The 15,228-nt window shown below is 40.9% G+C and overlaps 1 protein-coding gene across 4 annotated transcripts in view; it reads left to right on the top strand.

Annotated features, from left to right (window-relative positions):
* The window catches only part of LOC118416029 (telomeric repeat-binding factor 2-interacting protein 1-like), a 34,276-nt gene that overhangs the window by 16,648 nt on the left and 2,400 nt on the right, over window positions 1–15,228 (top strand). For 2 of the 4 annotated variants that reach the window (XR_004831185.1, XM_035821083.1), the window contains exons 3-11: window positions 98–202; window positions 6,206–6,256; window positions 6,456–6,573; window positions 7,120–7,285; window positions 10,120–10,240; window positions 13,132–13,394; window positions 13,651–13,758; window positions 13,903–14,071; window positions 14,698–14,942. Coding sequence is in view for 3 of the 4 variants with exons in the window: in XM_035821083.1 (XP_035676976.1) it covers window positions 98–202; window positions 6,206–6,256; window positions 6,456–6,573; window positions 7,120–7,285; window positions 10,120–10,240; window positions 13,132–13,394; window positions 13,651–13,758; window positions 13,903–14,071; window positions 14,698–14,942 (1,346 nt within the window). In the remaining variant the exon portion in view is untranslated. Of the gene's footprint in view, window positions 1–97; window positions 203–6,205; window positions 6,257–6,455; window positions 6,574–7,119; window positions 7,286–10,119; window positions 10,241–13,131; window positions 13,395–13,650; window positions 13,759–13,902; window positions 14,072–14,524; window positions 14,678–14,697; window positions 14,952–15,228 lie in introns of those variants that run through there. The other 2 variants (XM_035821070.1, XM_035821090.1) reach the window with 2 other exon arrangements.

The following is a 15,228-nucleotide window of genomic DNA, read 5'->3' as shown; positions in this document are numbered from 1 at the left end:
ACACAATACGCAGACACTAGACACAATACGCCGAACGGCTCAGACAAGTCTAATTAGTACTTGTTAAATATTTGTCCTTTCATCTTTGTCCCCACAGACTGGCAGCAGATGGGAAAGGAGGTGAACACATGCATATGTACTCCTATAAGTACATCTTAGATTGTGTGGAGAGGAATGCCTTACTACCTTTGGAACCGTATAAGTAAGTCAACACTACCAGGGTACACCGGTGTTTGTACATTTTTGCTTGTCTGTTTCTAGGGTCAGTCTTTATAATATTTTCTCCATTATTTATCTTAAAAATATCTATACTATCCCTAATGTAAAATTGGGCATAGGTTCCTCGCTATGACCCCTAAACAAACTGGGGGCCAAAGGTGCTTTCAAATTCAACTAGGGAAAATTTACATGATACATGCATTTTCCACTTGGAACCTGAAGCAAGTAATCAGTGAAATTGTTGTATATTACTGATAATTACTAGCATATCATTAAAATGATTATATAGCTGCAAGTACTCAACCATATTTTCTTAAGACATTACCACCAGTTAAAACACATATCAACACCCCCAAAATGGACAAAATAGCATTTTGTTCATAAACTCCTATTCAGGGTTCTCCCCAGAAATTTTTAACAGAATGAAGGAGGGTGCAAAGTTTGTGCCTTCCTTCCTGCAGGAAAATTATGCTACTATTATTGTTTGATTCATAGCGAATTAAGATATTTGCTTTGAAAAATGTGTTCCTATGTGAAAATTCAAGCGTCTCAGACGGCGATACGCCGTTTGCGACAACCGTCCAAGGCGTCTTAAATTATTGGGACGCTCTGGACGGTTACGGCGGCGGACGGCATGGGACGGGCTTTTGAACACCCGACGAAACGTCCAAGACGGTCCAAACGGCACAACAAACGCTTGGACGCGTCTAGATTGGCACTTTTGACGTGTCCGGTCGGACGTTCGGGACGTCTGAGACGGCGTCTGAAAGCTGGCAGCCGGACGCTCCCGCGCTCCGTCGGGCGGGACCCCCGCTGGGAACAGACGTCTCTGCGGACGGACCAGACGCCGATTGCGACGGACGTAAATGACGTAATCCAGGCTGCTGGGACGGATCAGACGCCGATTGCAACGGGCATAAACGGCGTAATCCAGGCCGCTGGGACAGGCGGTAGCCTCCACCACGCCTTCCCACGGGGGGTACAGATCGTAAAATTCGACAGAAAATGGAATGAATGGCCAAGAGGCAGTCATCGCTATATTATTAAGGTTAATATCTGGGCCAAACTCATAGCAAAATATTTTTTCTTCAAGACACAGTTTTAGTTAGTCAGTCAGTACGGTAGAAACTCATAACGGGCCGGTGCATTTAATTTGGAACGTGCGTAGACGGCTGCCCGGACGCTGTTTCTGACGCCGTCCGGTCACGGCTATAATTTTATGGCCTGTTGGGACAAGCGTTGCCACATACCAAACAAACAAATATTCATACAGGCAGTAGAAGACCACCCACAACCGGGCCGTCAGATTTAGCTAAAATCAAACGCAACTTGAACAAATTTCTTCGTAAATTCAGACATGCTTCACGGCGTTTGATAAACTTTGCTACAAGTATGAAATTCAACCCGACCTTCAATCGTGTCCGCGGCTCTTTCAATCGTGTCCGCCGTGCCGACACGTCACATCATAATGGACTAGTCCACATAACATCAAGGGTGAATACAGGACGTTTTATAATTTTCTATCGTACATTTTAATCACAAAAGTCTTAATTAAAGACTGGACATATTGTAAATATGCAATACATTTTCTACAAAGCTCACATGTCAGTTTTATTTCGCGGTAGCGAAACAAATTCATCCGTTTCATAAGTTCCTAACCCCTAGTAGCTGGGAGGGCCGATTTCATTGACGGCAAAATCGGTAGGTGCTATCTCATTATCTGTTGTCTAAATCTACATTTCAACAGCATTATCATTCTTAATCGAAACCACAGATATTTTTTACAAGTATTTTACATCGTGTTCATAAGTCTTTTCATTTTGTGGCATCGAAATAAGATCCTAAATTATATCATTTCTTTGCGTATGTGGGGAGGGCACCGAAACGGTAAACTTTGCAACCGTTGTCGGCAAACTTTGCAACAACATGACGTTGTACGAAAAATAAGAATAGAATGAGTATTCACTTACCGGCGCTAGCAAAGTATCGACAGTCAGCTAACGGAAGAACCGTAACGGTTGCTTCTTTTGACGGCATCTGTGATTTCTCCTGTCAGAAACGGCCGGGCGTTCACCATAAAAACTGACAGAACGGCCCGGACGCTCACGATATGTTTGTGGCCATTTCTGCGTTTCTGATGGCAATTAACGCGTCCAGATGGTTTGAAACGCGCTCAAACGCCTTTGGACGCTTGTAGATGCCGTCTGGGCAGTTTCGGACGCTTGAATTTTCACATAGGTTGTTTACATTTTGTGAGAACCCCTCAGAATTGCAACATCACCAGCCAGTGGTTACAATAACAAGGGTACCATGTTACTTGTGGTGCCGTCCAGACTAGGGAGGTGTGGCTAAGTATTTCTTCGAAAAAACTGCTCACACTATTTTTGGGGGAGGAGACTTTTTATATTTCAGCCATACCATAGGTATGGTGAAATATATTGTATTCGTAATGTTTCTTCTTCTTCTTTCTCCTGTCAAATCTTCAAATCAATTCAACTCCGTCGTTCCTGGACCGAATTACTTGAAATTTGGCACAAGGGTAGAGTGGGTCAATACCCAGGTGATTTTTTCTCATATCTTCCTTTAAAATGATTTTATTCATGTTTTTTTGCAATTTTTATGTACATTTTTCCCTGGTCTTGTAATCAAATGACCTCAAGGTCGTTGACCTCTCCCACCTGAAGACAGCATGTGCATACATTGTATGTCTATATATACTAGTAACTTGATTAAAGAGGCAACTAATCACGTAGCCTGAGTCAACATCCCGAAGGGGATTGGCAGCCAATCAGTGAGCCCGGTGTTATCTGGATGAATCCATTCTGGCACGGAGGGGGTACATATTTTTTAAGTTCATCTTTGGACTGTTGATTATATAATGTCTCTCAGTGGGAGTATTTTTTAACTGTACTATTTTGCAATTTTACATGGGGTGTACTGGAAGAGTCCATTTTTACATGGAGGGGGGAATTTTTTTAAAAATTTGTTTATGGACTTTGTTGATTTCATATGTCAAAGTGTTTCAGTGTGGTTATTTTTGACTGGTCAACTTTGATATTAGGTTGTGCTGGAAGAGTCTTTCCTTACATGGGGGGATTTTTAAAATCCATTTTTGGGACTTTGGTGATTACGCCCAAGTCCAATTTTAGCGGATGTATTTTTGGACTGCACCACTTTACATAGGGGCATCGCAAGAAGAGTCCATTCTTGCATGGGGATGTTTTCAAATTTAGTTAACTTTTAGGAAGGTGATAGGTGATGATTCAATATTCCATTTTTAGTGGAATTGTTTTTGGACTGGTCCATTTTACCTTTTTATGCCTTTTTTGCTTAGTTCAACCTTGGCCATGTTTTCAGTGGGTGTATTTCTGGGCTGGTCTATTGTACAAATTCACATGGGGTGCACTGGAACAGTCCATTCTTGCACTAGGAATAATTTTGTAAGATTCATTTTTGGGTGTCATTAAGTGTCATTAGTGGAAGTGACTTTTAAACAAAAGTGTTCGATTTTTGCACATGGGTGATTTTGGAATAGTCTATTGTTGCATGGGGAGGGAGATGGCTGAAATATGCTGCATGTGCTCTCAAGCAAATGTCGGCCTTTCTAGTTCTTTAAAAATTCATTCATGGTATTTGATAAAATAAGACTATGATTTACTCTAATTCATAGCCTTTGAGATACTTATTGACTTCTTAGTGTGTTCTATGAATTTAAACTTTTCTGACAGAGTTTTAATGGTTGTAGAAAAAAATATTCCCCTTACTTGAAGTGAGCTCTTCCGTGGGAAGTGGCTTTGGGAATGCATGGAGTAACGTAACTTCTACGTAAATTGTCAAGGAAGAATTGAGGACTCTTTGAAGCTCTAAAACTTGATTGTGGTAGGATTTAGAATATTCTGAAATGTCTGTGGAGTAATACAGTTTCTATTGATGAAATACATGTGGTGTTGTTGCTATGTTGCCATTGGGATTGAGATCGTTTTCACAATGTAAACATGGGGAGGGCAAAGTTGTTTAACCTAAGAGTATATTATTTTCATTGGGACCAAATTTTTTTTTTTTCCAATTCGGAAAAAAATGGGTCGGGAAATCCGAGAACCAAGAGATTAAATTGGTGTGGCCTTACTTGTAGGGGTACAAAACTGTTTTTTCTTGTTAGACCTAAAAAAATCAGTGGGCCGGATGCTGAACTGAATCGAAAATGAACAGATTATTCTGGCAGGCCTTCGAGTGTTTTGGGCATAATACAGATCCAAGAAAAGAACAAAAACAATCCGATAGTTGATAGTCATTTGTATCAGTATTCTTAGTCAAAACTTGGTCTAAAACAGAGGCTGTTTTATTTGTGATTAGTGCTGTTTACATGGATAACATTTTAAAATGTCAGTGAACATCAGATACACCTGGGTGACGAAACAGAATCCTTTGTTCTGAAATGAACCACTGTTTTGAGTATTATCCATTCACAAGTTTTCAAGATAATGTATAAATTTACAACGGTCCAGGTACTGAATTTCTGGACCTGGATTTGATCCTCTTGACCTGAACGGCTGAACCGTCGTAATGTACCTGTACCAGAATTTTCTGTACCGGTACCCACCCCTGCTAAGTTACATGATTGTTTAACCCTCATCCGACCGTATGGGGTCATTTTTTACCCCAGGCGTATATTTTAATCTGCCATAGCAACATTTTTCATCAGAGAAAAAATTCCTTCCATGAATTTGTTTGTATACATGTTTTACAACATCTACCAATTTTTCGCCCAGTTTTGCCCATTATTGTATAAGCTATACTTGAAAGTTTGTGTCTTGTTCGGTGGGGTCAAAAATGACCCCAGCCAATTATGAATCATTAATTACATAAATATCAAGATATTTCAATAAAATAACAGGCATTCCTCATTATTGCTATTGCAGCAACAGGTTACAGTTGCTTAGATGACTAAACACCGAATATTTTGAAAGAAATTTAGTATTTTAGTGTAAAACACAGTTTTTCGACATTCTGCATAAATTATGATAATACACAATAATTACCTATGCTAATGAAAGTGAAAATGTTTCTAATTAATTAAAAAACAATATATGGACAGAATGTGCAGAAGGAACCTACAACAAAGATCTTTGCGGGAAAATAGACAAGAGTTATTGTATGTATGTGTTTAGATGGCGGAATATGGTGCATAATTAAGTAATAAATTCGTTACTTTTCACAAATATTGTATTTTTCTTGTTAAATAACACTATTATGCTATCAGCATTATTGCATCATCACAATTATTGTTTAGAAATTGATAAAACACAACATTGTTTAAGTAAGTTTAGTATGGTAGATTTTCAGAGCAAATGTGGGTTGTCCTCATTTTCTGCATAAATTATGATAATGAGTAATAACTACTGACACCAAAACTTGTCAAAATATTTTTCATAGGTTAGTGAAACAGTAAATACATAGAAATGACAAAATAAGCCAGCAGAAATATGTCTATGAGCAAAACAAAATGGGGTCAAAAATGACCCCATACAGTCAGATTCGTCGTAAAAATGTAACAGTCGGATGAGGGTTAAACCTAAATTATTGACTGCATTACTCAACAGTTAACTTTTGACAGTTTTTCAAAACTACAAATGTAAAAGATGGGACCGCTGCTTTTAGCTACATTTTATCCAAAAGGTTTTCCATTCTGCTTGCAAGAAGAAATTATTGGTATATTATTATTAAGTACACTGTACTTGTTATTGTTTGCTTGAAAATTTGTTTCAGAAGCTTTTTATGGTAGAATTCTTAGACACCCAAGTTTTTAAATTATTACTATAAAATATAAGTGGTGTGCCTGGCTTTTTGCTGGTGCACCCAAGTTTTTGGGGTTGGGAGCTTGAGCCCTTGTATACAATAATGTATATTGTATTAACCCCAATGCACATGAATGTTGTATTTTACTTATCTTGTGTCTTTTCTGAAATGTGATAAATCATATTTCCAGAGTGTCTACCGTGGTGTCCTCCGACTCTGCAACTTCTGCAAAGGGGGCCAGGTATGAGGACATAAGTTGTGCACATGTTGCATAGTTACTATGTAAACTTGTTTCATTATTATTTTGTTTATTTATTTGACTGTTTGTTTGCTAGCTTTTATTTCCATTTTGCCAATTGTTTTCTGTCTTCCATCTCTGCTATGCCACTTTCATGCTACTGTCTGATTAATTTGATTTACTTTTTTGACTTTGTTCTCAGACGTGAGCATTTTGAAAGATACGAAAGTATCAATATACTTATGTATATTGCGAAACATGGTGGAGAAAAACCACCAGTCAGTGGAAAGAAAATGTGGAAGGACATGCAGCTGTTTAAGGTATAGTGTTATGTGTTTGATCCACACCTAAAAAATTAACAAAATATCTACATTTCTCTATTGTCAAAACTGATCAGATGTTGACTCAATAAGAAGGAGGTTATACTTAAAATATGTAACTATGCAACTTATAATGCATGTACAACTTCAAAGGTGATGAGACAATGACAGTCTTATACAAATGGAGTCCAGACATGTCAAGACAAGAACTATTCAAAAGTCAGGGTCATTTGCCTTTGAGCTTGTACTTAGAACCTAATGATGATATGTACCTCATTAGGAGGAAGGGCACAAATGGATGGATATAATTAGATTTTGACTATAACCTTTATTGATGACAAATAACACAAGTCATAAAGCCTAAGCTAAAAGTCTTGAGCTCTCGATGTTTAGCCCAAATGTTTGCTTTCTGACTGTCATGGTGATTTACATGTACATTTCCAGAGGCCAAAGGCTCTTGACCTGGCCCCCATGCAATAGTCCAACCCCCATCCCACCCCCCTACAGCCCTTCATAGGTGACATGCTGTACATATGTCTACTACAGGTAACGAAGCACCCGTGGTCTTCGATGAGAAGCCACTATTTAAAACAGCTGAGAGGAAATGAGGAGGAATATCAGATCAAGGACCGTATGAGGTTATTAAATATGACTGGCAAGGAGCTTAAAGAGCTCATGGGTGACGCTCCCCCGAACAATGAGGATGAGGAAGGTAAGTGTTCTTCCAAATACTGTTACCTTCACAGAAGGTACATTTTGGTTTTTGCATAATTTGTTTCTTCTTCTTTTCCGCGCAAATAAAAAAACATGAATATCTCCGAATCTAAGACCTTGGAATATCTCGAAATTCAGCAAGCTGGTAGGCCTGCACATAAGACACTGCACCTTGGTCAATTGGTCCCCAAAAGCTACCAAAAAATGATTTTATGGGGCAAAAAAGGGTGAAAAAACTAGCAATTTTAACACAAAATCGAACTTTCGAGCCCCCATAGAATGTTAGAAGTATACTCCAAGGACCCGGGGTCAACGACCGGTAGCTGTAGAACCCGCCCGGGAGTTATGGAACGACTTCGAACGAGGTCAACGACCGCTGCTACGCAACACGGAAGTGGCCGCCCATCAAATGATGACTTCATCTTGCTTTGGACGGCCTGAATTGAGGCAGAAGCCGTCCTCAGAATGACTTGTGGAATTCATTTTGCCAAGAAGTAACATATAAAAGATAGCTTTGACTTTATTTTGCCGAATATCGGCACCCTTTGCATATCAACTTCAAGGAAGGTAGAATGCGCCGACACAATATTGAAATTTAATGCCCCCAAAGTATCAAAACGGTCTGGGTCTATATCGAGTTAATTTTAAGTATTAGTTTCGATGCTTTTCTTGATTTTGTTTTAAACGTTTTGCAATCTGCATGCACAAGTTTTACTCTGAGCCTTCCAAACATTGTTCAAATTCTATGTTGTGTTTGAGTTACGTCGAATCGAGAACACACACGGTGTGTAGTTCGCCAGCACTAGTCTTGTCTGCCACTTGTGTTTTCGTGATTCTGTAAAAGTCGAGGTTGAGTTGCGATAATTTGGCGAACAAACGTGTTCAGAGAGAATACTTAAGTATTAGTAGAATCTTCTCAGACAGGCCTACAACTGTGGTAACAATGTTACGTGTATGTGGTAACGTGGGGATTTCTTCGGATGTCTCCTGACATGATAAGTAACTGGCATATCATCATAATAATGTAGCGAGACATGTTCGTTTTTATCCACGGTACTGAATAGGAAATGAAGTTCATGCATAGAGCTGTCGTTGACAATGATAGAGTAGTGCCATGCTATAATCTATGAACCAACAGCTTTCATAGTTTTATCGCCATGTCGTCTATGGAACCGAGGAAGGTATCGAGAACTTCCCCGTGCAGACTCCTAGCATGGGCGATCCAACATGGCGGCCAAGAATTGCTTCGATCTTGAAACCGGCAGACTAACTTAAAATAACTGGTGAATACGTAGGACTTGCTGCATTTTTTAAATTCAAAAAACTGTCTCCAGTGCGCCACACAAGGTTTTTGACCCATATACACTGCATATGAGAGTCGTTTGTGGTCGTTTGTGGTATTCCTGAGTCGTTTGTGGTCGTTTGTGGTGTTTAGGCAGACCGTGTATAATGTATGTCTTGTTGCACCATCCTTGTCAGCTGCAGAAGTTTTTCTTCTCATCTTTTGGATTAGGCAAAGTATGAGAAATGTGGTGGATCTTAATGCTCTGTGGGTGCAAAGAAGCTCTAAATCTATTGATTTCAATCACTTTTCCATAAAGGCAGTTGGTGATGTTGAATGCATTGAATAACTGTTTTGGATGGCGTGGAGACCCATCATCTGTCAGATACTCCGGCTCACCCTAACTTTCCCCACAGGCATTTGTAATGGATTTCTCTAGGAGATGAGGGGTAAAGGTCAATAGGATCTCTTCAGCCATCCATCAAGAGACAATCTGACTCACTGGGTCACTGATGTGATACTGTCTCCATCCCTGACTGCCTAATGCAGAGTAGAATCCAGACATTCTGATAGGGCATATCAGGAGACAGTTTGCTTGTGAAGGCAGTGGTTGGAAACATTACTTATGTAGATTGGCTACTGGGATGCACGCTTGCCTCTCAAACTATTGATGTTGCCATCAGGTTAGGGCAGTCTTCCTCCATAATTGGTGTTTAGGATCACGTGAGCCGTCTCTCTGGCTGTCTTTGATGCCATTAGCATGCTAAAGGCACCCCGAATGATGTATGGTCACGAACCACTCTAAGAAGTCATACCTTTCCTTCCTGCCTGGACACCATGCGTGAAATTGTGTGGATCAGATGGGAGGAACCTGTTTTCATTTTGAACCTGAGAAGTTGCCAATCACAGTGTCCATGTGGGCTGGGAGATAAGACTGTTTGTTCTGATACCTTGATTAGTTTTCACAGTTTATCTGGGAAAATATCCCATTTTGATATATTGAGGCCACAAAGAATCAGATATCGGTGATTGTAGTGGTCCTCACCATGACTGAAACACTTCCTTCCCCTTTGACTTTAGTAGGACAGGATAAGTTAGTGCCACGCAACCATGTCATTCTTACAAGTTACATGTATACCACCCTCAGTGTTTTGAGCTGAATGGGTGTTCTGAAATAAATCTTGCCCTCGAAAGTGCAACTGTAAACATTCTACAAATCTGCTTAACTGGGTCTTGTTTCCTCATTGGTAAGACCACCAAGGAACTAAGCATTACCGGAAGTAAGGAATTAGTAAGAGACCCACTGATATGCTCTGTAACCAACCTATATGTGCACTTGAACCTGCCTTTTACTAGGTTACCACCTTTTCTGAGCCAAAGAGATCTGTTCATATATAATGTCCTTTATTCCGTTGGTGGTAATATCTATTTATGTTGCTGTCCAGGAATTTTTTGTCTGGATGCCCGCCAACAATGCAAAAAGCCACAACTGTACATAGAAAAAACAAAGAAAACTTCATCACAGTGATTCCTTTGTGTTCCTTTTCCAGACATTAACGACATGGTGAACGACAACCTTGGGAAGGAGAAGGCCAAGATGCAGCCTGAGGTTGAGACGGGCGTGCCACCTTACATGGTCCACAACGCCAACATGCCTCCGGATGTCGAGAGGTAAGAAATAACAAATGTTCCGTGAAAAGAGTTTTACAAGTTCTTCATGGTGCTTCAAATGTTTTTGTATGGCCCCTTTTCTCTTTTTCTTCTGTCTACTATGTGGTTGCAAATTGCACTGCATATTTTCACCCCACTAGCAACAAGCAACTGATGCCTGAAAATTAACAGTGTCGCACTTTGGCAGACTGCCCAGACAATTACCCTGTTTTGTTTTACTTGAGTTGGTTTGCAAAGTGTGACATTTGACTACTAATTTCCCATGGTGATAGTTATGATAATTGCATGGATCACTGAGGAGGTACATGTACATGTATTTTTGCCTTGCCGCCAGGCAAGGCTTTACGCCAGCTTTTTTCCATGGATCAATGGACGGACCTTTTAACCCAGCCCTTCCAAAGCCCCTTCCAAAGGCCCTTCTTTCCTTGCCGAGATTCATGGCTTAGTTAGACAATGGTACATTCCAGGCGAGTATTAAAACGATCTTCTAGACGCATGTTACTGTATGTGGTCCAGCGTAATAAATCTACGCTTTAACTCACCATGTTTATATAAATATATATCACAAATTGCATCAGAAGGAACTTAGTTTGTAATAAAAAATAATGCATATTCATTGTGGGTCAAAAAGTTTTACAAAACCTGTTTAATGTGCCAATAATTCATCTGACATAAATTATGATAATGAGGGGGGGGCGACATGTGGAACTCGGGATTTTTAAGCGTAGAATCTAGTCTAACTTACCAAAATAACATAAAATACGCGGCAAGGCACAGCTTTTTTAAAAAGATTTCTTGTTTACTGTGAGAGAACTTTTAACAGGGTAAAGAATACACATGGTAGTCTCACATGGCAATCAGCTCTACTGTTGCTGCATGCAGTCTTAATTATGAGGGATTACAAATCACCCAAGTTTATTGGGCTCCCATGTCATGCTCTGATGCAATTTTGTACTGGAGTAGTTGTTAACCCAATTGTTGTAAAAAAATTCATTAGTGCTGTGGCATTTGCCTCTTACAATACAACTTGTTACGATGGAGAAGCAAGGCTTGTTTGATGTTTCAAACACAGAGAAAGGTTCCATTATTTGTTTGGCATACTGTTTTACTTAAATGTGATTTTTATTGTCCTGCTTGTCTTTAGGACTAATTCAACAGTGAGAAATACCTTGAAATGTTGCACATTTTCATTTCCGCTTTTGCTTTGACATAATGTAAGTAGTGTGACCAATATTTGGAAAAACCATTTTGCCAATGATTTCAACAATATGTTTAATACGTTTGATGAATATCATAATATGTTAACCTCATTTAGGACGCAGTGCAGCTGTAATGTTTGAATTCCAGACAGGAAAAGCACTTGCAGTTTGCTGTGTTTAACTCTGGAGTGTAGAATTTTTAATCTACAACAGTTTGAAAGGCTAGTCCATTATAAACCATGGGCAAAATTTTGGAAAATCCTTTCCATGCAAGTTAGATTGTCAAACCCATTCTGAGAATTGGAAACCATTAAACGTAAAATTGATTGTCTTGTCCCTCGAAATTAGACCTGAACAACAACCTAAAGGACTTGCTGTCAAAAGGAAATCCTCCTGTACACTTATTCATGGCTGCTAAATCTTATTCTTCATGTAAGACACTTGTTTAAGTGCTGTGCCAAGCTTTGTTGCAATGCCGAGGTTACTAGAGTTGTCTGTGGGACAGGTCCCATTGATCAATAACCATTGGGGGGAACAGTGGGGTCAGATGGGTGAGCAATGGCACCCAGGCCACCGGGTGATAAAACATTGACCCTGCCAAAAATTGCACGTCCAAATGATTCATGGTAAGTAACCCTTTTGGGCAGTCAGGTCACCTTGTTCTTTCTACCTAGGGTCTGTCCACTGCATACTGCGTTCCATCATTTTTACTGAATGTGGTAGCTGATCCTTTTTGGTTATAGTCAAAAGCAAGAAAAGGATTTGGTTTGCGTGACAGGCATGCTGTGTGCTCCACTTGCAATGTGGTTAGCTAGCTGACCATCCATTGTTGTACATATTGTAGTAAAGATTCTGTAGAGGTTGTTTTTTCTTCTATCTAGGACTTGAAAAAATTTGAATGGAGACCTGTGAATACATTGTAGGTCTTGGCAAAGATTTATCATTGATATTGATCTGCCATTAAAGGCCATGGCACAAATTGCACATACTTTAATGTTTCCAGATGATATGCATCGATCTATGCAGACCATTACGTCCAGAATTGCATTGCAGCCTAATTAGCCCTCTACTAGCTGGAGAGGGGTATTACTGCGGCACATTACTGGTGATGGACAACTTTCAATATGGATATGTTACCAATATTGTTGAAATGATTTGGGACTAACATTGCCACTACACCAGAACTATGCCATAACTCCTACTTAAAACAGTGTTGCCACCAATAGCAGTGTTATGGTCTGAAAAGTTTGTCCAAAAACAGACAACAAGCTGTGGATAATGAAGTTCTTAAATCACAACCAAGTGTTTCAGTTTTGGTCTGTCACCTACCTCTGGGTGATGCTGACCTGTACTACTTTGCACTGCAGCTTAAAGTGTCGCTGCTACAGTATGAAGATTGCAATACCAAATGTAACTGACTTATCAATATTAAACGCTCTCAGACGCCTTTGGACGCCCTTGGACGGCGTCCGAAGAATTTCAGACGCTTGAATTTTCACATAGGTATCCCCCTTCATCACTGTTCATGACTGAATTAGAGTTTCTGATCCATACAGCATCCTTTATCAAAGGAGAACATCTGTATTTGTTTCTGTATCTGAGACCAAATTGATTTTCAATGTGCAAATGTAGTAAAATCTTGCTTCTGTGATGTGCAAAACTATAATTTTTTGTTTATTTTTTCTCCCTCAGCCTCCCGGAGTATGCCGAGGTTGGAAACCAGCCCCATCTGAAGACCTTCCTGACCAAGCAGCAGAACATGAACCACCTGACCTCCCCGGCCCCCTACGCCTCCACCTCCGTGGTCGACACCAACCTGAACGAGAACCTGAACCTGGAGAAGTCGGTGTCGGAGAACGGGAGTGAGAAGTGGATGCCGACCTTCACGCGTGAGAAGAGGAAGAACGAGAGGAGGACGCCGGATGCTTACACGCCCGACCACAAAGTCAACAATGGTGTGTTGTTCTTACAGCCCATTCTCATAGTTACCAGTACTACAATGCAGTAATACTGTCCAGTATGACACATGATTGTCAAACCTTCTTACATTTGCTACCCTTTAGTATATACCCAAGGTAACAACATAATTTCTATCCATTGTGTGGTTAATATTTCATAAAAGCATCTTGTTTTGTACATGATCATGATCGTATGCTACTTGACTTCTACTGTAACATTTTACTAATGTTTCGTTTTTGTTTGTTTCCTCAGACATTTATCCCCAGGAGAACTCTGAAGGCAGCCAGATGTCCACCTCCCTGAGTAACCCCATGTATGACAACAGGCCCAGAAGCCCTTACAGTGATGGGTCAGCCACAGGTGGGAACCACCTTGAAGTTCTTGCCTGTCTTTGTTCTGAAAGTAGAAGCATGATGAACAATGTAAATGAGTCTATTTCACACATTAAATTTTGCATCTTTAAATTTTAAGTTATCTCATCTTCCTTGTTGCTTTTATGTGTAGATGCCTCCTCGCGACGGCGGAGGAGAGCACAGAACAAGCCGCTGGTGCCCCCGCTGAACTGGGCGGACCTGCTGACCCCTGCCCCGGAGCACCCACCACCCAGCAAGGTGGACTCCTCTCCCGGTACCCTGCCCAGATCTCCCTACTCTTCCTCACACAGGAGTGACAGGTGAGCACGGTCTACATTTCAGCATACTGTAGGACCTTTTGTACAGTAGTACATGAAAGATTGTACTGGCATATGTTCATGTATTTAATCCCACCAAATAGTATGCTAAGATAGTACTGTTTTTATTATTCACTTTCTGTGTAAAGTGGGGTGACCTGACAAAAGCCCCTCTTTTGTTGCGACAGTTGAGTTTCATTTCTACCCTCCCTTGGGCCAAAAGAGAAAGTGCCTTCCTTCCGGTCCTGTATGCTTTCTTTTCCATTTGGTATCTTTAAGATTGTAAAAATCACTCAAAAGAAGTGTCCAGCCCAATACTAGTATTACCAAGAATACCAAGTTGAACACTATTTTCCCAACTGGCCACGGTTGGCATAACCACACTCCACACGTCTGTGGGAGTGGAAAAAAAGCTTGCCCCAAATTCATATACCATAGAAACAATGTGCTCTTTAGGTCATCAAAGAGACCTCCCTGCACCACCTCTCCCAGCCATCTGAGTGACAAGTCCAGCAGTGACCGTGGACCCACCCCACCAGCTCGCACAACTCAGACTTGTCTTCCCCTGAGGAGCGTGGCCCCACCCCTCCGAAACGAACCGTAAATGTACCTCCCTCCCCCGATCACAGACCCACCCCAGATTCCCCCAACACCGACGTGACGTTACCGTGCCTGCCGGCGCACCTGGAGGATACGGGGCAGGAGCCGGGGCTGAGAATCGAGCTGCCGGGGTACGGCTACCTGGACGCTCCATCGGACGCGGACACCAGCGTGAGGGACGAGGACTTCGAGAACCGTGACTACGACAGGGAGCGCCACCTGGGGGAACAGACGCCTGCTTCCAGCATGGGAGATCTGGAAAGCAGCGTCACAGGTAATAGAGGTGTGGTATCATTCGCTTTCTGACCTAGGTGTTTGTGAAGTGGCAAGCTAACAATACTAAAGGCAATCACTCACACACACACATGCACATGTTAACTGGTACTGCCAGGCATACTGGAAACTGTTGTAGCTTCATAAACTCACACATTAATCTCATCTGTCAGCCCATCCTCATTCTGTCATTACGCTGCTTGCTGTTTTTTTGGACTTACACATAAACGTAAGTATTTTAGTCGTCTCTCTTTTACAGTCAAAGACTTCTATCTTTTTTGGTTTTA

This window comes from Branchiostoma floridae, chromosome 1 (assembly GCF_000003815.2).
Source record: "Branchiostoma floridae strain S238N-H82 chromosome 1, Bfl_VNyyK, whole genome shotgun sequence".
NCBI lineage: Eukaryota > Metazoa > Chordata > Leptocardii > Amphioxiformes > Branchiostomatidae > Branchiostoma > Branchiostoma floridae.
This window is presented reverse-complemented; position numbering and strand designations above follow the sequence as displayed.